The sequence below is a fragment of the Stegostoma tigrinum genome, chromosome 30 (genome assembly GCF_030684315.1).
Source record: "Stegostoma tigrinum isolate sSteTig4 chromosome 30, sSteTig4.hap1, whole genome shotgun sequence".
NCBI classification, from domain to species: Eukaryota; Metazoa; Chordata; class Chondrichthyes; order Orectolobiformes; family Stegostomatidae; genus Stegostoma; species Stegostoma tigrinum.
In genome coordinates, this window is record NC_081383.1 from 17,586,580 (window position 1) to 17,613,615 (window position 27,036).

At 41.4% G+C, this 27,036-nt stretch overlaps 1 protein-coding gene across 3 annotated transcripts in view; it reads right to left on the reverse strand.

Annotated features, from left to right (window-relative positions):
• Window positions 1-7,775: 7,775 nt before the first annotated feature.
• Window positions 7,776-27,036, reverse strand: part of LOC125466060 (rho GTPase-activating protein 45-like) — a 178,509-nt gene continuing 159,248 nt past the window's right edge. For all 3 annotated transcript variants that reach the window (XM_048560184.2, XM_048560183.2, XM_048560182.2), the window contains exons 15-23: window positions 25,444-25,545; window positions 24,792-24,890; window positions 23,752-23,915; window positions 21,636-21,824; window positions 18,631-18,768; window positions 17,124-17,332; window positions 15,004-15,259; window positions 12,362-12,464; window positions 7,776-10,664 (exon numbers count right to left, since the gene is read on the reverse strand). In XM_048560184.2, coding sequence (XP_048416141.1) covers window positions 10,087-10,664; window positions 12,362-12,464; window positions 15,004-15,259; window positions 17,124-17,332; window positions 18,631-18,768; window positions 21,636-21,824; window positions 23,752-23,915; window positions 24,792-24,890; window positions 25,444-25,545 — 1,838 coding nt within the window. In that variant the 3' untranslated portion in view covers window positions 7,776-10,086. The remainder of the gene's footprint in view (window positions 10,665-12,361; window positions 12,465-15,003; window positions 15,260-17,123; window positions 17,333-18,630; window positions 18,769-21,635; window positions 21,825-23,751; window positions 23,916-24,791; window positions 24,891-25,443; window positions 25,546-27,036) is intronic.

The window sequence follows — 27,036 nt, forward strand, 5'->3', positions numbered from 1 at the left end:
CACCTCTCAATCTTCTATTGTACAATGGGTGTAGAACCAATCTCCTTAATGCAAAATTACAAGGTTTGACTGTTAGTCTGCAAGAGATGATCTTAATTGAATTAGCCTCTGTATTCAGAAGTCATCCAGTGGAAAAAGAAATAATTCAAGAGTCCCATGCTTGGTTGCAATGCAGTTTGAAGAATGAATAGGTGAAGGTCAATAGAGAGCAGCATTGCACACTGTGAATTCTAACCAGTCAAAGTATAGGTGTCTGCACAAGACACTGGAAAGGTGAGATAACAAGGTGTAGAGCTGGATGAACACAGCAGGCCAAGCAGCATCATAGGAGCAGGAAAGCTGACGTTTCGGGCCTAGACCCTTCTTCATTTCTGAAGAAGGGTCTAGGCCCGAAATGTCAGCTTTCCTGCTCCTATGATGCTGTTTGGCCTGCTGTGTTCATCCAGCTCTACACTTCGGTATCTCACATTCTCCAGCATCTGCAGTTCCTACTATCACTGGAAAGGTGGCTTGTTTACTGTGGAATTACTTGCCCAATATGAAAACAACATCTTCAAGTGCAAAGGGGAGAAAAATAGAAAGGAGCCAGAAAGGGACCCTGATTTAGAAGCAGCAGTGTTGCAACTTCTGATGATAAAAATCCACTCAAATAGTTTTCTTATGCTAAAACTTTGACCTACAGTACTAGTGAACAAGCTGTAGTAAATCAATTTTTCAACTTTAATTCTTCCCATTATTTTAAATGGAGCTTTTTCTGCTTGCCAAACCATTAATTCATTTAAGTTTGAATGCCTGCCTGCACCCAGTGCATGGGCTAGTTAGTCTTTAAGAGGATAGAGCTGAGTCTGGCAAACACTTGCTAAAACATGATTTATAACTTGGCTTTACGAAACCAAAAATACTTAATCAAGGTACGTGTGCCAATTTGGTTTGAAGGTCCCCCTGCCCTCCCACTGAAATCATAGAAACGTCAAAGAGAAATGTAGTAATTATCAGTCAAGTTATTTTTCAATATAGAGTGATCTGTGTAAGACAGATAACAACACGCTTCATTAATGTTTGCAATCTTCTCTCTCAGCCCCAAGAATTCAAGATGAAACAAGTCCTGACCTGGCTTTTCATGTCAAGGACATTAGCTTCCCTTGAAAGTTAGGAAACAAGTTTACTATTAACAGAGATAATGGGAACTGCAGATGCTGGAGAATCCAAGATAATAAAATGTGAGGCTGGATGAACACAGCAGACCCAGCAGCATCTCAGGAGCACAAAAGCTGACGTTTCGGGCCTAGACCCTTCATCAGAGAGGGGGATGGGGTGAGCGTTCTGGAATAAACAGGGAGAGAGGGGGAGGCGGACCGAAGATAGAGAGAAAAGCAGATAGGTGGAGAGAATATAGGTGGGGAGGTGGGGAGGGGATAGGTCAGTCCAGGGAAGATGGACAGGTCAAGGAGGTGGGATGAGGTTAGTAGGCAGGAGATGGAGGTGCGGCTTGGGGTGGGAGGAAGGGATGGGTGAGAGGAAGAACAGGTTAGGGAGGCAGAGACAGGCTGGACTGGTTTTGGGATGCAGTGGGTGGAGGGGAAGAGCTGGGCTGGTTGTGTGGTGCAGTGGGGGGAGGGGACGAACTGGGCTGGTTTTGGGATGCGGTGGGGGAAGGGGAGATTTTGAAGCTGGTGAAGTCCACATTGATACTATTGGGTTGCAGGGTTCCCAAGCGGAATATGAGTTGCTGTTCCTGCAACCTTCGGATGGCGTCATTGTGGCACGGCAGGAGGCCCATGATGGACATGTCATCTAAAGAATGGGAGGGGGGAGTGGAAATAGTTTGCGACTGGGAGGTGCAGTTGTTTATTGCGAACTGAGCGGAGGTGTTCTGCAAAGCGGTCCCCAAGCCTCTGCTTGGTTTCCCCAATGTAGAGGAAGCCACACCGGGTACAATGGATGAGTACAAACATTTCCTGCGGTTGCAGGGGAAGGTGCCGGGTGTGGTGGGATTGGGGGGCAGTGTGGAGCGAACAAGGGACTCACGGAGAGAGTGGTCTCTCCGGAAAGCAGACAAGGGTGGGGATACACCTCCTGCCACCCACCCTCCTGCAAAAATTCCATCCCCTATTCCCAATTCCTCCGCCTCCACCGCATCTGCTCCCACGATGAGGCATTCCACTCCCACACATCCCAGATGTCCAAGTTCTTCAAGGACTGCAACTTACCCCCCACAGTGGTCGAGAACGCCCTTGACCGCATCTCCCGCATTTCCCGCAACACATCCCTCACACCCCGCCCCCACCACAACCGCCCAAAGAGGATCCCCCCTCATTCTCACACACCACCCCACCAACCTCAGGATCCAACGCATCATCCTCCGACACTTCCTCCATCTACAATCCGACCCCACCACCCAAGACATTTTTCCATCCCCACCATTGTCTGCTTTCCGGAGAGACCACTCTCTCCGTGACTCCCTTGTTCGCTCCACACTGCCCTCCAACCCCACCACACCCGACACCTTCCCCTGCAACCGCAGGAAATGCTTATACTGCATCCATTGTACCTGGTGTGGCTCCCTCTACATTGGGGAAACCAAGTGGAGTCTTGGGGACCGCTTTGCGGAACACCTCCGCTCAGTTCGCAATAAACAACTGCACCTCCCAGTTGCAAACCATTTCCACTCCTCCTCCCATTCTTTAGATGACATGTCCATCATGGGCCTCCTGCACTGCCACAATGATGCCACCCGAAGGTTGCAGGAACAGCAACTCATATTCCGCTTGGGAACCCTGCAGCCCAATGGTATCAATGTGGACTTCACCAGCTTCAAAATCTCCCCTTCCCCCACCGCATCCCAAAGCCAGCCCAGTTCGTCCCCTCTCCCCACTGCACCACACAACCAGCCCAGCTCTTCCCCTCCACCCCCTGCATCCCAAAACCAGTCCAGCCGGTCTCTGCCTCCCTAACCTGTTCTTCCTCTCACCCATCCCTTCCTCCCACCCCAAGCCGCACCTCCATCTCCTACCTACTAACCTCATCCCACCTCTTTGACCTGTCCGTCTTCCCTGGACTGACCTATCCCCTCCCCACTTATACTCTCCTCTCCACCTATCTTCTTTTCTCTCCATCTTTCGTCAGCCTCCCCCTCTCTCCCTATTTATTCCAGAACCCTCACCCCATCCCCCTCTCTGATGAAGGGTCTAGGCCCGAAACGTCAGCTTTTGTGCTCCTGAGATGCTGCTGGGCCTGCTGTGTTCATCCAGCCTCACATTTTATTATCTACTATTAACAGAGGATAAGATTGAGTACTGTATGTTTCACTTTAGCTAATGATGTAGCAGTATTACATTATGAAAGTGCATCTAATGCATTTGGAAATTGTCCAGGATCAATGACCAAGTATGGGCAGAGCAGTGACCCTGATGTCAAGCCACGTAAAGTTGGTATTGGGTCAGCATCTGTCATGGTCACTGAATCCAGGACATTGAGATTTTCTGTTCAACAGAATGTTGTAATGCAAGTAGATGGTGGAAGCGAGAACACAAAAGATATACAATGCTGGATTCAACTGACAATGTATTTGAAGCACTGACGTCGGAAGATGGTAGAGAGATTTGAAAAGATACAAGTTAAAGTGGTGAAGTTAAATGAAACTTTAACTGGCCCCAGTTCCACAGAAACCAGAAACAAAGCTGAAATTCTAGTTAGATGAATTTCCAGTTGAGAGTTATTTTGTTATGATGTTTCTGCCAATTGGTTTCTGAAGAGTTAAAATGTAAGATACGCACTATTTCCCAGCATTTCTCAACACTTAGCTTACAGATGTTTCGGCTGCTTTCAAAAATGCTGCCTTATAAGAATCCACTTTAGGATCAAGGTGTGCAAGGAACCATTCAGCTCTTTGTGACTCATCAGTGCAGTTCTTAACTTACGCTGTGCCCATCCAATCAAGTGTTTTGCTTCATTCAAACATTTCAGTTTCCACCCCGTTCACGAATTGGTGACATGCACTCAAACACCGAAGTCCTCGAATCATAGTCAAGGACAAATTGTATGGTCAAGACACCAAAGCTCGGGGATCCAGGGACAGCTTAATTTAATGATTTACTGACAGCATTATGTTTTAAATATATTGCTTTTTTGTGGCTAGCACAAAACAGCAGAGATAGAATTCAACGTACATGCAACTGTAGCATGGTCTCATCTTGTGCGATAATGTAAATATGTGTGATATGGTCAGTTAAAAATGACAAGCTGCAATTCTGTAGGTTAGCAATAGAAACCTTTTGCAGAATATAAACTTAACTATTATTAAAAGTTTTTATCATCAAATGTTGACTGATACATGATCCATTGTTGGGTGATTTACTTCCATTGAAGTCAATCCCATCCACTATTACAGTCATGAGCTTGCTTTTCTCCTTCTGGAAATGGTTGGATGGGGCAGAGTAAAGGAGTGCTTTGTATGTTGGATTGGTAATAATTTACACATTATGCTCTTCTGTTTCCTCTTCTTGACATTAATTGAAAAATTGCTTGTGCTTTAATCAGAAAAGTTAGTTTGTCTGAAAGTTGTGAATAATGGAATCACGTTAAGATGTTATATTCAATAGAAATGTACATTTATAATAACTTTTATAATGGTGCCCTTATTGTAAAACAATGCTGATACCAAGGAACATAGGGATATTAGGTCTGATTATCCGACATAATCAGATAGATAATGAAAAATTTGGTCATAGAGAGACTTTAAATAGGGTTCAGAGGAAAATAGAGGACAACAGAGAGAATTTCAGAGCCTGTGGCCTCAGCAGTGAAAACATGACCGACAATAGGTGGTACAATGAAAAGCAGTTATAAAGATGACAGACTCGAAGACTGGGAAATGACTCCATAAATATCAGTGGACTAAACTGGAAAGGTGCACTCAAATGATCTTCAGACAATAGTTGTGTGCTGTATCTTCATATAGCTTTGTGATTTGAGTATTACACATTCAGTAATAACAATGCCCCACAGAATAAATAATGATGGATACATTCATTAATCATACTGAAATATAAATCCATTACAGCATTTTTCTCTGGAATGCAAGTACAGTATAAGAAAAAATCATATTTACACAATAAAATGTTTAAAATAAACCCTGTTATACAGAACAACTGCTTTTACATTGGGAGGTCAAGAAAACAAAAAATTAATTCCCACTTCTCCACTGTATATACAAGTTGGCCATTGTACATCTGGGAATTAAATTGTATTTTATCACAAGACTTTATCCATCCTACTGAATATTACACAGATAGGCTGATGTAATGTTGCACACACATACGTACAGTCATACATCATTGTATAAAACACTCACTTGTTCGTTTGGTAAACACTGAATTTGAAATCTGAAGCAAATCAACTAAAAAAAATTTGCCACAAAGCACTGACTCCAAAGAGTAGCTCAATGCCCCATATAAAAACACTAGGACAACGGCTGTATTACATAATGCCAATAAAGCTCAAAGGCTGTATTAAAATCATCTTATATTGTACACCAAAATGTGATCATGTGACAGTGAGCATTATTTTAACTGATCACCTTGTCACCCTAAATAAAGATCCCACAGACCCTTCACTAACAATAGCCAGCGTACCTCATAAACAGCTCAGGTAAGTCGGAGACAAAAGGTGATCCAAACAAAAGCTGGAAATTTGAAATATACCTTTAAATAAACTCACTCAGAAACATTTTCTTCAGATCGAAACCTAACCACACAGGTCCAAAATATTAAAACCAAACAAAATTGGTGAAATAGGTGTGTCAGAATCTGAATAGGGGAATGAAAAGGATGTTGGCTTTGGCACAGGCCCTCATTGGAAAATTTGAACACAGGACTCCAATATAGAGTTATACAGCATGGAATCAGACACTTTTGTCCAACTCATCTGTGTTGGAAAATCCAATCAGGCATAGACAAAGCCCAAACCTACAATTTCTGGTATACAAGACCAATGCCTCATTCCAAATCAAGATAATTTAATGAACATGGCATCTTGGATCCTATTTATCTTGAGGAGGTGTGCATCAATTCCAACTTCTTAAACGCCCCAGTTTTACTCAGTCCACAACAGCACCATGCTTTTGGCTGCATACATAGACCTGAATCTCTGGAATTCTATCCCTGATACTCTCCACCACTTACTTTTAAAATACTCCTAAAATCTTACCTAGCTGTCATAATATCTGCCTGTGTGGCTTGATGTCAGAATTCTGGTTTCTTACATTCCTGCTAAGGGTCCCGGGATGTATTACTATAGGAAAAGATGCTATATAAATGCAAGTTTTGTTTCAAGATAGGTCAATCATCCTAGGCTGCTTCCAGAACAGCATCTGCCAGATCCTTGGCATTAAGCAGTTCCCATAGGCTAGAGCATACCTGACCAACAGACCTGACTGCAGCCTGGCAAGGGAGTCCTGTCTGGCCTATGACAGAAGATTCTACAAGAAGCTGGTCCTCCAATCAGAGACCATTTCTCTCCCCTTTTGTTGCTGTTTGGCTCATTGAAGTAAATCAACAGCCTCTAATTGAATGAGTAGCAAGTTGTGTTAAAGTCTTACCTTCATTGAGCCTGGGTGCTGAGGACAGTGGGGCCTGCAAAAGACAAAGGAGTGGGTGTATGGATGTCCGTAAACTGCTTAGCAGCCAAAGTGGCGAATGGGTCAGCAGCGAACGAGACTCTCTTTTTATTAGTTAGCTCTGCTGCTTGGGTTGTTTTGATAGCCATTTTCATTAATTTTCTTTTTTTAAATTCACTAATGGGATGTGGGCATCACTGGCTGGGCCAACATTTAATGCCTGTCCCTAGGTGCCCTTGAGAAAATGGTGACTGCCTTCTTGACTCGTTGCAGTCCATGTGCTGTAGGCAGACCCATGATGCCATTAGGGACGGAATTACTCAATTAGTTAAATTATCAATTTATTGCTTTGGAATCTGTTTTGAAATTAACTTTTGTTGTTGTGCCAAATCATTTCTTTTCAAAATTTGTTCACTGCTCCCCCTCCTAATGAATAGAAGAAAAACTGAAATATGCCCCATACCCCACCTCCTTCCATTTCCAAAAAGTTTAGATTTTCCTAGGCTAGAGACTAAATAGTTGGAATAAAAGCAAAGTTTGAGTTTAAAAAATCGCTGCTTTCTTTTGTAGTGAATCAATGTCCCATGTAATAATTTCCCACTGCCCAAAGAAAACCTTGTTATAATAGATTCTTAAATCGAAGCAGACTGGATAAAAATAGAATGGATTTACCCATTATTGTATTATATTCAAAAATTGTAATCGCAGCTGTGAAATTTAAGTCCTATTAATTTAAATTGTTTAACATCATGATATTGGTAATTTTAATCTCTTTTCCGGTCAAAAATCTTTTAAATTGTTTTGTTATGTTGCCCAGTTCCCACATGCAGAGGCTCAGTGATGCAAAGTCTTGCTTGCCTGATCAACTGTAAGCATCATCGATTTCACATCATGGTTCCTTCATTGACAGAATTTGATTTAAGATTTAGGTCAGCAAGTTATTTATAAAAGGATTTACTTCAATGAGCCAAACAGCAACAAAAGGGGAGAGAAATGGTCTCTGATTGGAGGACTAGCTTCTTGTAGAATCTTCTGTCATAGGCCAGACAGGACTCCCTTGCCAGGCTGCAGTCAGGTCTGTTGGTCAGGTATGCTCTAGCCTATGGGAACTGCTTAATGCCAAGGATCTGGCAGATGCTGTTCTGGAAGCAGACCAGGATGATTGACCTATCTTGCAACAAAACTTGCATTTATATAGCATCTTTTCCTATAGTAATACTGCAGTTCACACTCTTAAGTCAATTTATTTCAGTGCAGCTACAACATCTTATATAGACAAATCCAAATGAACAATGACCATCCTACTCTTGAGTCATCAGCAAGTGATAATTCTGTCAGGTGGTACTTACTCACCAATTAGCTGTTCACCTATGCTTAATTTGCGTATTACCAGGACTTTCATCCTTGGCCAAAACAGACAGATCAGACTGAACACTCTCCAACAGCTGCAAACACACCTAGAACAATGGAAGATGGTTGTAGTTCTGGGCCTCACTACAGGAGTTCCTTGTCACAGCATCCCATGCCCAAACATCCTCAGCATTTTTAACAAAAATCTTTATTGGGATCTGGGCATCACAGGCAAAGCCAGCATTTCATGACCATATTCAAGAGGCCCTTAAATTGAGTGGCCTGCTGGACTATTTCAGAAAGCAGTTGAGTCAACCACACTGCAGTGGGTCTGGAGTCACATGTAGGCCAAAGATTTCCTTCCGTAAAAGAACACTGTCAGCAAAAGTGCCGTTTTGTACTCAATCTCGGCAGTTTCACAGACACTATTACAGAGATTAGCTTTGAATTCTGTAAGTCTCTTACATTGTAACCAGAAGTGGGGAAGTTTTGCAATGATTATTTGGGTTCATTCACAATTCCCCAGTTCAATAGATTCTAGCAACAAACCTTCTCTTTATATTTCATAGCACTCTTATTGCCTACTCTCAAAATCCTGGAGGTCATCATTTTAAAGAAACTGATTAAGTCAGAAAAATATTATTGCTACTGCAGCAAGGCAGAGTCTAAGTATCTTGAGCTGAATGACTCATTTCAAATGCTGTAAAGCCTGTCCACCACCTGCAAGGCACAAGCCATGAGTGTGACAGAATAATCCATTTGCTTAGACTGACAAAGCTGGAACAACGTTCAAGGAGTTCAACATCTTACAAGATAAAGCAGACCATTCGACAGTCAGACACAACACCTTAGTCATTCACTTCCTGGTACCAATGGCTGCACACAGCATTCATCCACATGACTCACTCCAACTTATTAAGGCTTCTTCATCAGCCATTCTGATATCCACAACCATCTAGAAAGGCAAAGGCATAGGCATTCAGGAACGTGGAAACACAGTCATGTGCAAGTTTCCAATCGAGGTTACACACCATCCTGACTTGGAAATATTATCACCATTTGTTCATCTTTGCTGGGGCAAAGCTCTGGAACTGCGCATGTAACAGCGCAGAGGACATTCAACACATTACTACATTGGAGCAAGCAGTATTTTCACCTCCATTTGCACGAGGGATTGGTGATAAATGCCAGCAATGTCCATCACTGATGAAAAAAAATGAAAACGTTACCAGTGGGTGCATAGAATAGCTAAGAGTCCAGCTCAAAAATCGCAGCTCAGGTGCACCCCCTGATGGTGCAGGAAGTCGCAGAGCCTGAGAAGGTCCAAATTCAGCCCCCAATTTGTGTTGATTTCTCTCAACAAAGTTAGGGCAGGCAGAAGTGGGTTCAGGACCTCAGATTAGGAGGAGGGAAAGAAAATTCACCTTTTTGTTCCTGAACAACACTGAATAACTCCAAGAAGGACTGGACTGTGCATCTTTGATAACTCCTGTTACAGAATGGCCAAGACGCAAGAACAATGACCATGCAGATGACAAAATACATCTACAATCTTTGAAAGGAATTTAAGCAAATCTTTTAAAAATTATTGAAAAAAATCTTTATAGTCCATGTAGGCTTCAGTTATTAATTTTTTTGCACTTCACAATCATGACAAACAATCATAATTCTTATTGAACATGACCTTATATGTACACCTGCTTTCCATAAATTGTAAGATTTTGGTGCTTACAACAAATATCTGGCCAATTGCCCAATGAATGCTACATGCAAAATGATCAGGTTCCTTCTATTTTAGGAGCTCCTCAATGTGTTACATTTTCCTGAAGTAAATTACTACCGAATATTAATACTGTTTCATGGCATTACTTTTGTAAATTGTGTGGCTGATTTCAATTATTGGACTTACCAAATTCATTCACATTTTAATTACCTCTGGGATGGAATCACTGGCACAGTCTGCCTCAAAATGAGAACGAGCAACCAGTGTGAAAGTTATTTTGAAATTCGATCTTACGCCCTGCTACCATTCATATAGTTCTTTCATTAATCCAGCAAAAAGCATCTCTAGCATTTGTGGAAAACTATACACAAAAAAAGCAAATCTTGACAAGATATCATTAGACAAATTCCGGGTCTCGAGTTTCAAGTCCAATGTCTATTTTCCCATGACGCATCCGTACCCACGGCAACTGACTGCGCCGCTCTCTCATATGCGATGGCCTGCTGATATGAACATGAAGCCAATGACTTTTGTCCACATTATTTGATTGGTTTGTATTGAAGTCTGCCAGACTTTTGTTGGAATTCTTCGCTCGGTCCATTTCCTCATCACCAGTATTTGCCTGCCCACCTTTCTCCAGCTGTTGTGATGAAGCTGTCGAACATTCAACAGTTATTTCTGATGCTAACCCATCAGTCTGAGACACGTCAGCATCTGAACCTTGAGCCTGACTATTCTCAGTCTGTTTAGCTAATCTATTGCACTCTTCGTCTGCATTGTCATTGTAGAAAGGAGGCTCGTCAGCACTGGCTACACTTTCCTGTTTTGGCAAGCATCCCTTTCGACTTCTTCGGATTCCTTCCTCAGACCCTGTTTGTCCAGTAGTACATTCATGTGCACCATCTTCTAGCTCAGAGTCAGAATCCAGTGAACGCTCACGCGATTCTGAAGATTTTTCTGATCCTAAAGAGTTTCCTGAAACAAGACAAACATAGATTATTGAGAGAGTCCTGAGGAAGGATCACTGGATCTGAAACATTAACTCTGCTTTCTCTCTACAGATGCTGCCAGACCTGCTGATCTTTTCCTGCAATTTCTGTTTTTGTTTCTGATTTCTAACGTCCACAGTTCTTTCAGTTTTTTAAAAATAGATTATTAATATCTGAAAACTATTGGCAATAACTTGTATTTGTACAGTATTATGACTATATATATTAATAAATTTTAATGTCTTTAAGACTTGTTCTACGTCACAGAAATTTTAGCTGCAAAGAAACTGGAGTAACTTACACCACAAAATAATGGATCTCATCATATGGGAAAGATTCCAACTAGTTTAATGATTTGCAACCTGCTTTATGTGGGTGGTTGCATTTGCAGCAAAGCAGGACTAAAAAGATAATAAGATAGACAAAGACAACTAGCAAGGAATATAAAAACTGACAATAAGAGCTTTTGTAAAATATACAACATAACAGACAGAAAATGAGCTAGGGAGATATTATGAGGGACAAGGAAATGGAAGAGGAGTTACACAGATACTTTGCATCAGTTTTACAGTGGAAGATACAAATGAACATCCTATTAACATGGAAGAGGATTTAAGTACCCTCACCAGAGTCAAACTAATGGGGCTAAGAGCAGAATCGTCCCCTTGTCCTAATGGCTTGCAACTCAAGTTTCTAAAAGCAGGAGGTTCAGAATTTATGGATGCATGCGTTAAAATTTTCCAAAAATCCTTGCCTTCTAGAGAAATACCAGAGAACTGGAAAACTGCCAATGTGATCATTCCTATTCAAAAGGTAGGGATGCAAAAAGCAAGTAATTAAAGGTTGATTCATCTAACATCCATTGATGGAAAATCCTATTATCAAGGATGCAGAAGCTGAGCATTTAGAAAATCACAATCTAATCAAGCAGAATCAGCACGGCTTCATGAAAGGGTACTCTTGCCTAATTTATTTGAGTTTTTCAAGGAAGTCTCAACTAGACTCGATAGAGGGAAACCAGGAGATGTGTTATATTCCAGTAAATGTTCAACAATATAACGAAAGGCTAAGCCATAAGATCCCATGGTGTTCGAGGTAGCATATTCACATGGATAGAGAACTGGCTAACTGACAGAAAACAATAATGGGGAACATGGGCTTCAGATTGGTGATCTGCACTAGTGAGGTTCCAAAGGGATCAGTGCTGGGATTGCAACTGTTTGCAATAATATGTCAGTAACCTGGAGGAAGTAAGCGAATGTACTGTTGCCAAATTTGTAGACGACAGTCAATTAATCACTGGCTGGACAGAGAGATATTCACTCCAAAGTAACTTTAAAATCAAACAACATTCGTTAAATGCAACATCGGCATAAAAATTGGACTTTTAAAACATTCCTTCAAAAAAAGTGACATGTAATGCATGTACATATGTAGCTGTCATATGTAACTGATACTGTTCAGTGAATGGGATGTTAGCCTGGTATATGGTAGAAAATTAATGCAATTGAATTTGACATTTCAGACAAAATCAACTGATCCGAATTGGTCTAACAAGCTGATGCTGATGCAGACCATGCACACAGTGAATGTATTGCAGAACTCTGGTCGCACAGTGGGTATAGAGAATCATTTTTTATAACCTATTCTAACACCAAGCACAAATTTCTTTTGCTTACTTACCACAAAGCGTATCAGAGTATAACCTCTCTCTGTCGAACTCTGCTGATTCATCAAGGTAAGGTAAATCACTCCCTGATCCCACTCTTCTTGCAGAAGACTCTCTCTGAAACACAGAATTAATGAATAAAGGTAAAACAAGATGTCAAGACAAAAAGAAAACTAAAAAAAACGATATTAATGGCTAATTGCTTTGTGAGTTCAAGTGATGTTCTCTTGGCCATATTTCAACACAAGGCTCCAAGTAATATAAATGGGTTATAACAGCTGAAAGGACAACCAGAGAAATTTAAACCGAAGGTGGAATTCACTATCCAACTGTGTCTGCCAGCAAATAGCTATAATAATCCAAGATTAATCGCACTGCCTACTCTCACCCTCTTCCTCTGTTTCAACATTTGACACAACTACTCTTTAAAAAGATGAAGTGGTCTCTGTTTCAGTCATTCTCTATGCCAAAACACTGCAGGCTTGAACAACTTTTCACAATTGTATTTTCCTAAACCCTCATTCTGAGAATAGGTTGGAGAGGACAGCCTTTCTCTGCTCTATTAATACCCATTTTAGAAGACTACCAAGTATTTTCAAGTTCACCACTGCAGTAGAATTCATTAGTCCCAGTACTTTTAAATGCCAAGATTAAGAACCAAGGTTTTTAAGGTTGTTAGAAGTGCAACGATCCAGGCAAGTGGACGGTATGCCATCATATTCCTGACTGGAAGGAACTCTCCAAGATGATGACAGCCGTGGGAGGGGTTAAACCCATTTCTGCCTAACACAAATCATGTGTTTTATTTCACTTATCATGTGCTTTACAGTGTACATGGACGAGAGATGAACACTGGCAGCACGCTTAGCCCAGCTTCTCAGATAGGATACACTGACTCAATGTATGATGTGAGGAACAGAAAGGTCTTAAAGTTGTGTTGTATAGTATTAATGAACAAAAATTAATATTTTATGAAGTTCCTTTACCTACTTTCCAGGAAGACTCATTCAGAATAAATTAATAGATTTGTCTCTCAAGTAAGAATTTCATATGACTCAACATCATAACTTAAATTCAAGATCTGACATTATCCTCTGGGTCTTAATAGCTGGGCGATATGACTGAATAACTGGTGATTTTAAAACCATGTTGATATTATTTCCTCCACATCTGCAACAAGCGTGTTACTAGAACGCTGAGCAGACAAAACTGTCGTGGTCCATAACAGCAAAACAGGCCCTTTGGTCCAACAAGTCCACATCGACCCACAGAGCATCCATCTAGACCCATCCCCCTACAACGCACCTAATCTACACATCCCTGAACACTACAGGCAATTTAGCATGGCCAATCCACCTAGCCTGCATATCTTTGGACTGTGGGAGGAAACTGGAGCACCCAGAGGAAACCCATGCAGACAGAGGGAGAATGTGCAAACTCCCACAGACAATCGCCCAAGGGTGGAATCGAACCCGGCTCCCTGGTGCTGTGAGGCAGCAGTGCTAACCATTTGCTGACAATAACTGCAAACTAAACTAGTCCCACCTGCCTGTATTTGGCCCACATCCCTCCAAACATTTTTTATTCATGTAATACTTATCTAAATGTTGCAACTATACCCATATCCAATAGTTCATCTGAAAGCTCATTCCAGACATGAACCATGCTGTAAAACAAAACTGCTCCTCATGTCTTTTAAAAAAATTTTTCTCTTCTCACCTTAAAATTATGTCCCCGAGTCTCAAAATACCCCAACCTAGGGAAAAAGTATCTGCCATTCATCTTATCTATACCCCTCCTGATTTTACAAACCTCTATAAGATCACCCAGCCTATCCAACTTCTCCTTATAACTCAAAACCTCCATTCCTGGCAACATCCTGGTAAATATTTTCTGAACCCCCTCCAGCTTAATAATATCCTTCTTATGACAAGGAGACCAGAACTGGGCACACCAACATCCTGTACAACCTCACCTTCTAGTGTATTATACCTGCATAATACTGTACACAAAATATTTGAAAGTCACAAGAATCAAGTCTGGTGCTTGTTGCAAATAAACTCATGCAACCTACACAACAGGTCACAATGAAGCGATTACACAAAAAGGCAAAACACAATTATAAAATAAGCAAAATTCCGTCATTTATATTGTGGAATTGCCAAAAGAGAAATACTGTTAAAGGTTTTCGTCTTCCACTCATCAGGAATGATTCAAAAACTCCTAAGTTCGAAGAGAACAGCAATTTATACAACATAACATAAAGGATGTTGATTCATTGAGCTAAGTGTTGCTATAGGAAATGCACTAGGAAACAGCTTTCCTCCAAGTTTTTGCTCAATTTAAGAATATGCAATGCCTGAGTACGTCATTTCTGTTTGGGGAGGGCTGGTGCATTCTTCATGGAAGCATCTCAATGCAATCCACTTGCTAACCAATCAGCAGGATAAATTGTGGTGTTCCCTCAGATTTCATATTCCTGCGTCTGTCACAGCGAGCGCAAGATAATTTTCAGCAGTACTCAAGTCCTGCACTATCAAGTGCTTATCGGGGAACAATGAAATATTCCACAACGGTGGTTTATAATCTGAGAAAATAGAGAGCTTTTACCAAATAGTTCACATTTTAGTGTTTACATTTTAGAGACATTTCTTACCTCACTGTAACTATCAGTTGGTGATGCTTCATCCACAATATCTTCATCTGAAGGCACGTTAAACTCTGCTTTAAGTTCAAATATGTCTGAGTAGTAGATAATTAATGTTTCCACAATGCGAGCCTGATGAGGGTAGTCAACAAGGGAGGACAAAGACACAGTTGCTTCTGTAGGCCTGGGTCTCATTAGCGTAGGTCCAAATACAATCCCCAGATTACTTGGAGACATTTTATTGCTTTGTTCAAGTTCTGAAATTCTAAAGATTAGAAGGATACATTACTCAATGCCTAATATCAGAAGATACTAATGGACATTCACTTAACGATGCTGTCCAAAAATTGACTGGTTGTATGGCAGACATTATCAGAAATATTGGGTGACAACATCTAGCCAAGCCTCACTGTCCAGCTGTGATTTGCAACCCCTAACACCCCTTATAAGGGCTTCCATCTCTTCAGCCATATCACTGAAAACCAGCGATGGGCATCAATGTGGAACTTAATGGACGGTGACTTTTGTTGCTAATTCCGGATGTCACCATCATGACAATAAATCATGAGAAGAGATAGCAAGTACCTAATTTGAAAATGTGTCTTGTAATGGTCTTTCAACCCTCCAGGCAGACCTACATTAGACACTGAAAGTCGCTGATTATTGAAGAGGATTTTTCGTAGGAAACTGTTTTATTCTTTGCTGTTTTTTTTAGAAGAAGGGTTCTCATTGAATCTTGCAGTACTGCAGGTGTCTCAAGGGCACAATTCTGCACTGGCTCCCTCTACTCCCTCACCATTGCATCTAGCCACAACACACCGTCCCTCCAATCTCTCCCTCTCTCTCGCTCTCTGTCTGTGTGGGAATCCCATGATGAGTCTGTCATTTATCTCTGAAGAGTTCAAAACAAAGTTGCAGATGGAGTGGGAAGAGAGAATGAATTTCCTCTGGTGGGAAAGACCATACCTGGGGTTATAATCTTGAAATTACAGTGAGGCCATGCATGGCGGATATCAGGAAGCATCTCATCTCACAATGGAGTGTGGAAATCTAAAGCTATTTCCCCTAGAAAACTTCAAAGCTGAGATTCATAGGACATTAGCTAGACAAGGGCGTTAAATATTATGGAGTCATGATAGGTCGACATAATAAGATTAAAAAACTCAGGACTGATCTTATAAAATGGTAAGGAAGGCTTGGAGGCCCATTGGCCTTCACATGTTCCTAATTTCCAGAGATAGGAATGTGGGCCACTGGGACTATTACTTCTGGACAGGAGGATGAGATTTAACAGAGCTCATTTTATAAACAGGAGGATTATATGGAAAGATTAATTCCTCCTGACTGCAGAGTCACAAGTCAACAAATTAAAATTGTCAAATGAATGCAGGGAGAGTTTGAGACAATTTCTTTGTACAGCAATTTTCTGAAGCAGGGAATACATTATCAAAAGGAAAAGCCAAGGGAAAGACCACGCCACTAAATCACATGGGGAACTCCAACCAATTATTTCTTCAGTTTCTCCTGGTTTTGATCAGGTAAGCTTCAAAATTCAGCTACATTATAAATCAGACAATAATTTGAGGCATTTTAATGATGATAGGACTGAATTGCCTGTGTGGAGACAGGAAACCAGAATCAGGACCGTTTCTCAGCTCTAATGGAAAACTGGTTCAAGTTTTTAAAGGCAGCGGTCAGGCCACTATCCTTTGGCTGGACCCTATGTTCTGTAGGCTGCCCAGATATAATGGCACTCCATCCTGCCATAGGGTGCTCTGGCAAGATCTGTCTTCTCCATTGCTTTGGAAAACGGGAGACTGACTGAAAAGTCCCAGGCGGCCTGTTATGTATCTTGAACAAACCCCTTAACAAGCCAATTACGTGCCCATCTCGTGAGGTTTATTCACTTTCCTGGGTCCTGAACTGGGCCTGGAGGGCAGGAACAGGATTGAAGGACAGTAATGCATAAACCCTTCACATCCCAACAATACGTAGTAAAAGAACAGAGCAGCTGGTTCTGCTTAAAGTGAAAAGCAATGGTAGCAATAAATTGGTGAAACAGGAAACATTACACAGCCTTTTCCTTCAGACCAAGGTGAAGGATGAATTTAGCAATGGACTGGACTCACTTTCTAAGATGTCGGATGATGTACTGCAGTGTGGCCTTGTTTGCAGGCGGCAGATCCTTCAGCAGTTCTTTCAGTCGTGCCACAAGTAGCAGTAAATCCTTTTCGATTGTCGACTCTTTACTTCCTGCATCCCCTGTGCTCTGCAAGCTCTCTTTGGCCAGTCCCATCAAATCATTATAGAGACGAAACAGCATAATAGGCTCTGGAAGCTAACATTAAATGTTCACATCGGTAATGTTATGTTTAGAACGCAGAAGTGCGCATGCGCGCGCGTGTGTGTGCGCGAGAGTGTGTGTGCGCGAGAGTGTGTGTGCGCGAGAGTGTGTGTGCGCGAGAGTGTGTGTGCGCGAGAGTGTGTGTGCGCGAGAGTGTGTGTGCGCGAGAGTGTGTGTGCGCGCGTGTGTGGTGTTTAACTCTGGCTTGGACATAGTCCTGGGAATGTCCGTGACATAACCAATTGCTTCCAACCAACCCACTCCTCACCTTAACCATCGGTTTACTGACATGTCTGTCCTTATGATGTTATGAACTGGCAAACTGGAAAAAATATAGTCTAGGCATTTTAAAAATATATATTTCAATTGCTGAGTCTCCCCAAACACATTGTTTGTGCCTGGCGACATGTCTTTAATTTTAGGTGGCATCACGAGAGTTGGTAGCTTTAACCAGTTTATTTTAAAATAATTCCATCTTACTGCCTAATGAGCAAGCACTGATCACCAACTGTAATCTACCTCCTGAGAACCAATAGAGGAGATGGTGCTCTCAGGGTTTCAACTCTCACAATGACAGCTGGGGGAACTTAAATTTGATTAGTAACTAACTGTCTGGAATTTGAAGTTAGTATCGATAACAGTGACCAGGAAATACTCATCGATGGTCTTTTAGGGAGGGAAATATGCCATCCTTCCATAGTCTGGTCTGTATGGGTCAAGATGTGCAACAATATGTCTAACTCTAGACTATCCTTGAATGAACAACCTCCCAGTGGTATCAGATCGACAGCAATTAGGGACGGACAACAAATGCCAGCCTAGTCAGTGACACACAGTGCCTCAATAACAAACTAAAAGAAACAAGTGAAAGATGTTATCTATGAAATCATGCATTGACTGTGTCGTACAATGTGACATTAACCTAGTGAAGGCAATTGCATTCATTTGTATAATTAAATGGTTGCAAGCAGATGCACCGAAACCAAATTGATTATGTTAAAGACCAACTTCAAGGACAGTTGCCCCAAATCTTTTATTTCTTCCTATTTTGTCCCTGATTGCAAGATTCAAAAGACAGGCACCTGGCTCTCAAACTGTTAAGCCTAAGTAAAGCTAATTGCTGCTTTCTAATGTTGAAAATAGACAGAACACTATGCAGACAACAATTCTTACAAACGTTTAAGGTAAACGAAATTGGTAATTTTTGATACTTGTCAGTAAAGCTCAGAGATGCTGTCCCGAGAAATTTAACACAGCAGCTTTTTAACGGAAAGGAAAGGGCCTTTTGTTACCTGTCGCAGGTACAGTTTGAGCACATTGCTGATGTCGTGTGGTGATGCTTGAGAGAGTTCGACCAGTTCCTTCCCATTCTCAAAAGCCTGGCACAGTTTCTCAACACGGGTCTTTACACCATTGACGCGGTAGATTCCCTGAAGACGGTATCAAAGAGGTAAGAGGTGTGTCAAGGTTTTCTAGGTGTGCTGTAACGCTCAGCATCCTGAACTCCCAACGCAAAAGGAATTAGACAGTGAAAGTTGGAGATACGAAGAAAGCATGGGCTTAATGAATGGACAAGAAAGAGGGGAGACTGAAAAACACACAATGAGAGATTAGAATATTGGAAGAAATGGAACATGGGAAGAAAAGGAAGAAGACAATTGAGGGAAGGCTAATTACAACAGTAGTAGGCAGGAACTGGAGAAATTAGATTGGGGTTGGATATTTGAGGGTAAATCTACATCTGACATGTTGGAATATTCCAAAGGCTAGTTGATCAGAGTTCTGGACCAGCATGAGGATGAAAGATAAGGATGACAAGATTCAAGAACCATGGAAGACAAGTGATATTGAAAATTTAGTGAAAAGGAAAACGGAAGCAAGTATAAGGACTAGGAAACTGAAAGCAGGCCAAGCCCTTGAGGAATATAAAGGAACGGGGAAAGAAATTAAACAAGGAATTAGGAGGGCTACAAGGGTCACAAAATGTCCTTGGCATGGAGGACTAAGGAAAATCCCAAGGCATTTTATATACATATTAGGAGCAAAGAGGGCAGCTCGGGAAAGAGTAGGTCCACTCAGGAACAAGAGGGAATTTATGCATGGAGGAAGGAAGTGGGTTAGGTTCTCCATGAGTAGTCTGCATTGGGTGTTCATCAAGGAGAAAGTCATGGATGAGGGTAAGTTTAGGAAGGAGCATGTTGATATTCCAGGCATGTCAAAATTAAGGGGGAAAGGTTGGGTGTCTTGAAAAACATTAAGGTAGATAAGTCTCCAGGGCCTGATGAGATCTATCCCAGGACGCTGATGGAGGCAAGGGAAGAGATTGCTGGACCCTTGACAGAGATGTTAGTATCCTCTTTAACTAAAGATGAGGTCCCAGAAGACTGGAGAATAGCCATTGTTGTTCCTTTGCTTAAGAAGGGCAAGTGGGATAACCCAGCAAATGAAGAGCCAGTAAGTCTTATACCAGTGGTAGGGAAATTATTGGACAAGATTCTTAGGAACAGGACTACACATATTTGGATAAGAATGGCCCTATTACGGATGGTCAGCATGACTTTATATGGGGAGGTCTTGTCTAAAATTTAATTGAGTTTTTTGAGGAACTTACGAAAATGATTGATGAAGGTGGACCAGTGAATGTTGGGTCAACATGGACTTTACTAAAGCATTTGACAAGGGCTCTCACTGTACACTGGTCCAGAAGATTAAGTCACATTAAGTTGGCAAATTGGATACAAATAGTTGTGGAGGGGTGTTTTTCTGACTGGAGGTCTGTGACCAATGATATTCTGTAAGGATCAGTGCTGGGACTTTCCTTATTTGTAATATATAGAACTGACTCATGCAAATGTAGGTGGTCTGATTAGTAAGCTGGCATATGACACAACAATTGCTGGAATTGCAGATAGTGAGGAAGCGTGTCAAAGGGTACAGCAGGATATGGTTGGGTAGACAAATGGCAGATGGACTTTAATCTAGACAATCATGAGGTGATGCATTTTGGGAGGTCAAGTGCAAGAGGCAAGTATACAGTGAATGGCAGGACCCTAGGAGTACTGGTATACTAAGGGATCCGAGAACTCAAGCCCAGTGCCCCCAAAAGTAGCAACACAAGTAGACAAGGTGACAACGGTGGTGTGGTGTATGGCAACTCATGTAGCAGCTATATATGACTTTATTTAGGCCACATTTGGAGTGCTGTGCGCAGATCTGGTTGCTGGACCACAGGAGGGAATGTGGGGGTTTTGGAGAGGGTTGCAAAGGAGGTGTACCAGGATGTTGTTTGGAGTGGAGTGTATTAGCCATACGGAGAGGTTGGAAAAACTTGGATCGTTTCTGCTACAGCATCAACCTGATTAAAGTATTTACAATTATGAGAGGCATAAATAGAGGGGGGATAACTGGATTCTTATTCCCAGGAAGGAAATATCTAGTACTAAAGGGCGCAGATTTAAGGTGAGAGGGGGCAAGTTTAAAAAGAGATGTGTGAGGCAAGGGTTTTGCAATGAAGATGGTAGGTGCCTGGAACGCGCTGCCAGGGGAGGCTGTAGGAGCATACGATAGTAAGGTTTAAGGGGCATTTAGATAGACAGGCGTACAGGCTGAGAACAGTGGGATACAGACCATGTGCAGGAAGATGGGATTAATTTAGAATAGCAACACAGTCAGCACAGTCATTGTGTGCTTTTCTGTTCTATATTTAATCTCATCCATCATAAAAACCTTTAAAATGATTAAAGCTCTGGAATAACTATTAATGAGCTTTCTTCTTTCAGAAATTTCTCATCTGCTGCTCTTTTGGAGGAATGAACTTACCATGTCTGCCATCCCATCAGAAAAAAATCAGCTTTATATGCAAACTCAGAGGATAAATTTTAGCCCTTTGAAATAATTAAGAGTTTATTCAGAACAAGTTTTCTTTTGATAAACTCAGCATTCTGACTGGATGATTCTTCCTTATTGGTCCAATACATTTTTAAACTAATAAATGTATTCAGAAGAAAGGTTTTGAAGAATACTTGTATAATTAGTTTTCTCCCGGGGTCACTCATAGCTGTACTCTTTCGGTCAGACCTTAATTCCTGAACAGTAGGAGGTTGGTAGCTTATTAAAATCAGTCAGTCAGTCAGTCTCGCAGGCTAATGGGCAGGCACTAATCATGAACATAATTTAAATCCTAAGAACTAAGTTACAGCTTTCATTTATAGTTGGACGTGAACCATCTTAGATATTGAGATAATGGGAGGTTTTGGGGTTCTCAGAATCTGCTCCTGAAAGCGGAGGACTAACTTACTTTCATATTCAAAGCCCTCTTCTCAATCTCAGAGATGCACGCCTTGATGATGAATGGGATTCCATCGAGGCTGTCCCGGGAAACCTGGGCAAAATCCCTTCCAAACAGCTGCAACTTCCGCTGTAGCTTCTTGTGTCCACATTTTATCGCCAGCGTCTCCAGACATTTCTTGTGACAAGCCAGATTGCACTGCAGGGTACATTACACCAAGATTAGTAAGAGTTGGAATTCTACTCACCTGAGGGGAACTAATTTGTGATTCACATTAATCTATGTCTAAGTTACATAACATTTTGATTAAAATTATCTTTGTGAAATTTCTGCATGTGACATTATCAGGTCACAGATCCTATCATGTAATCTGCTCTTGGTAATATTCTTTCATAATTTCATGACACAAGAGACATTGAAAATAGGAACTGGAGTAGGCCATTCAGCCCTTCAAGCCCACTCTGTAATTCATACAGATCATGGCTGATCATCCAACTCAGTACTGAGTTTCTGCTTTCTCACCATATCCTTCGATCACTTTAGCCCTACGACCTATATCTAACTCCTTAAAACAAACAAGTATTTATTCTTATTTCTGAAGAAGTGTCTAGGCCCAAAACGTCAGCTTTCCTGCTCCTCTGATGCTGCTTGGCCTGCTGTGTTCATCCAGCTCGACACCTTGTTATCTCAGATTCTCCAGCATCTGCAATTCCGACTATCTCAGAAAGTATTTATTCTTTATCTTTCTCCTAGTGCACCCGAGAAACATTCAGTTCCCCACTACCGAACAGATGTAATGGGCTCGGGGGGAGGTTTAAAGACCCTGGAGACCCAGGGCTCTGGGCCTTTCACATTCCCTGACTTGGTCTCGAGGACTTTCAGCAGGCACCAAACAATAGTCATGGTGATGAGGTTGGAGGGAAGTTTCCAGACCAACTCACCTACGTTTTTTAAATGCTTCCTAACAACGTTTTGATGAGATGCGTGAAATTGTCGTCTTTGCGGCCATTCTGTGATTGGAGTGGGACATCACAGCCAGGACCAGATAATCTCTACAGGGGAGCACGTTTTAGGTTCAGTGAGACACAGACACACAGACAGACACAGAGTGCGTGTGAGAGAGAGAGAGAGAGAGAGAGAGATAGAGCGCGAGAGACAGAGAGAGAGAGAGAGAGAGAGAGAGAGAGAGAGAGATATAGAGAGAAAGAGAGAGAGATAGATACAGACACAGACACAGACAGACACACACACAAACACACAAAGAGTTCTTCTTGGACTCTAGTAAAGGTAAAGTTGTATTCTAATTCCAGTCTTGCAAGGGAGTTCTTGTACTATAGATAGGGGAAGTGATCAACAGTGTTTTTGTAATTAAAGAGAGAGGAAGTAATCATTACATCCTCTGGCAAACCCCATGAATTTCCACCCTGAACACGCAGCGCACAATGTGCTCCTTGAGTGCTAGAATTTTGCATCATAAAATCCCATGGTGAAAATTTTGGCTTTGAACAGATGTAAATGGTGAACAATCCATTTGATCCAATAGGCACTGGTGTCACTTTAATATCTCTAAAGAGAAAAGCAGAGGGTCGTACTAAAACAACATTCCTCATCAAACAAGGCAAAGTAAAGAGCTCAACTCACCTGCTTCTAACCAGAATTTTAGAAAGAAAGAATTTGCATTCATACAGTTCCTCATTATGCCCTTAAACAAATCCCAAATATTCTATATTATGCATTGTCTATAAGTGTACAGACCATTATTGTGGCAATTAGCAGGTCACAAATATACATCAGTGAGACATGAGGTTATTAATCTGTTTTGGTAATATTGGAATATCTGCAGAGCTATGGAGAAAACTCATTAAATCTATGAATATTTCAAAGCTACCTGTTTACTGAAGTAGACAAATGAGGCCTTGTTTTAAGGATTAGTCAATTATCTGTTAACATTCATAAGAAGGTTAGAATCCCATTAGACCAGCTCAAAAAGTATAACGTGATCTGCATAAGGAATTAACATGAATGTCTATAACGGAGACAATGATTTATTTTACTTTAGTTCCAATATGGTCTACTGAGTAACAGTTTCCAGAACCACTTCTAATCCCTTGATCCCATTACTTACTTCCTCACATTCTGCTCCCTGGAAATACACGTAGCTATCGCACTCTCTGCACTTTGATGGCGTACGAAGTTTCCTGAGGCGATGTGTTTGTGCAGCCTTTGACAGTCGCACATTTTTGAATGGACCAGTAGATACTGCTATTTCTGGAGCCATCCCATTGATGCCTATTTTGAAATAATATCAAATACTGATTAAATAAAAATTGCTTCACAAGTTTCTTCCAAAGTTGAAAAAGTCATTTTGCGTCAGATTGGATGCAACACTGCTTCACTGTGGTCAGATTTTCTTTATGGCTCTAACCCAAATGATGAGCAGTATCAACAGTAAACTGGTTTCACAAAGTACATCTGTCTCCTTGGGCCCCATCAGGATATCTCAATTTACTGGTTAGCACAGTTGGCTGGAACAGCTGGTTTGTGATGCAGAGTGATGCCACCATCACAGGTTCTATTCCTGCACTGGCTAAGGTTATCAGGAAGGCTCCCACCTTCTCAACCTCTTCCCTTGTCTGAAGCCTGGTGACCCTCAGGTTAAACCACTGCCAGTCATCTCCTTCTAATGAGGCAGCAGCCCTATGATCCTCTGGGGCTATGGTGACTTTACCTTAATCGATTTAAAGCATTTTTTTCACAATTTTTCAGGTTCCCTGCTCCCCACTTCCCTCCCCTGAGTGGGTACATTGGCGTTCCCAGCTGGTGCATGGCCGAGATGCCACCCAAGGGTGCAGGTGCCCACTGTTTATTTTGAAATTGGAGAACATCCTCTGACCTCAGAGACCACGTGGAGGTCAACAGAGGAGATTCCTTGATGGGTCCCTCCTGGTTCCTTCTCCGGGCTGCAATCCCTGTGAATTCTTCAGGTCATCGCCTAATTTAGAGCTTGAGGACCATACTGGGAAGTGATTCTCTCTTGCCGCTGCCACTCTGCACAGTTACTTGTGTTGCCTTGGTTGCTAATGTCCCTAGTATGAGCCCTTGGCATATACAGGTACAGTTTAACCTAAGTTTCTGTATTTTAGAAGCAAATTCCAATTCACTCACTTTGCTCAAAGTTTGTACTGCCATCCTTATCATCTATATCCTCCGTGGTTGATATAGCGCCAGAAGAAGGAATCCTGGGCAATTTTCTGGAAAAATCACCTATAGAGACATTGGAGATAAAATCTTAATGAAATATTTCATTCAGAACTAATGTCCAAACATCTGTAAAAATGCGTTAAAACTTTTAGAGTTCAATTAGCACAACGCCTTCAATGTGTGTTTCTGGATAGGTTAAATTTGCAGCATTTTCACTATATTCCTTTGGTGGAGATCATTGGGGTGGGGGAAGGCGAAGCCGCAGAAGAAAGAGGCTGTTTTTGTATTAATTTCCAAGCAAGATGCTGTTTAGATTTAAAGGAACAAGGAGTCACCAAGTGAGGTTTGGTGTTGCAATTTGGGTTCGAGAGAATCTCAAAGTGGAGTGGAGTGAATTTTGAAGGATACTGCAAGACCTGATCTCTGTACCTCAGGGAAAATGGAACTTCCTGTGTTTTTTCATTGTTTGTATTTGTTGATGTGAAAATATCTTTTCTTTAGTTTTGTGTTATTAGTTGCCCATAAAGTTGTTGAATCCATGTTGATACTAATTTGTTTGTTACAGTAAAAGCTTTAAAGTGCAAGATCTTATCCAGTGGTTCTTGAGGAAGGCTACCTGTTGCAGATGAAGGGGAATCCAGGCCAACGCCTCCTCCAACACTGTCTGCATCACTCATGGTAGTAGGCCAGGATTTGTGCACCTGGTGACTGCGGACTCCTGAAAGGAACAATTCAGGTGCAGAGATGGCTCTGTTAATCAATATTCTCACGCACAGAAACATTGTCCTCAACACTCACCACCTGCTTTTTATTCTAGTGTTTTAGCTTAATTCAACGTAACATATTCATCCTGTTGTACTTAGTTATTAATAGTCAGTAATCACAGTCAGTACTCCTTCAAGTAAGGGAAGCTTCAGAATACAACAAAATGAATAAAACTGCTCCTCCTAATTATGTTGTCAAAAGGATATTAAATAATAGTTACATGGCAGACATCGAAAGGCAATGATCTGAATTAGCGATTGAATAAGTATTTGACCTACATTCCTACAATCTCAGGTAACCCCTTTAAGATAATTACTTACTTGAACCTTCCTTGATATAAATCTTCTTCATTCTTTAGTTGTTTCCATGTAGGATAAGCAATGCATTTAAGTGTATGTCAGTACGATTATGTAAATTTAACTTACAATTTATTTACATGCATTCTGAATTTACAAACGGTTACAGAGGGACCGTAAATGTTACTTAAATTAAATGCTTCACTCATATTGACTTCAATCATTCAGCAGGAGTACCTCAGATAGCTTTTGGCCTATAGTCACATTGTGCACAAAGGTAGAGAGCTGTCCTGTTCTCAAACAAGAGCATTAATTCATCCTGGCCAATTAGTGCCCTATTGGTCTACTCCCAAACGTCAGCAAAATGGTGGAACAAGTTGTCCACAATGCCATCATACAGCATTTACAAGGAAATAACTCTTCACTGATGTTCAGTTTGGGTTCCACCAGGGCCACTCATAATACAATTACAGCCTTGATTCAAGTGTGGATAAACAGCTGAATTCCTGAGGTGAGGTGAGAATGCCCTTGTCATCAAGGCCACATTTGACAGACTGTGGCATCAAGAAGCCTTAGCAAAATTAGAGTCAATGAGAATCAGGAGGAAAACTGTCTCCTGGTTAGAGTTGTATCTGACACAAAGGAATACGATTGTAGTTGCTGGCGGTCAGTCATCTCATCTCCAGGACATTTAGAGTACGCCAAGATTGTAGGCTCAATCATCTTCCACTTCTTCAGTGACTTTCTCCGTATCATAACTAAGGTCAGAAGTGGGGATGTTCAGTACCATTAGTGCCTCCTCAGATACTAAAGCAGTCCATGTCCAAATGGAACAAGACCTGGACACGTAATATTCATGCTAACTAATGCTAGATAATGTTCATCTCTGAAAAGAGAGAATCTAACTATCACCTCTTGACATTGAATTGTTTGGTTGGTCCAGTTCATTACTGAATATGAACTGGACCAACCAAACAAATACTGTAGATTCAACGGCAGATCAGAGGCCAGGAATTCTGCAGGAAGTAACTCATTTCTTGTCCACCATCTACAAGGCACACAAAAAATGTGCGTGAAGAACACCTTGCACTTGTCTAGATGGGTGTAGCTCCAATAGCATTCAAAAAGGTTGACACCATCAGGACAAA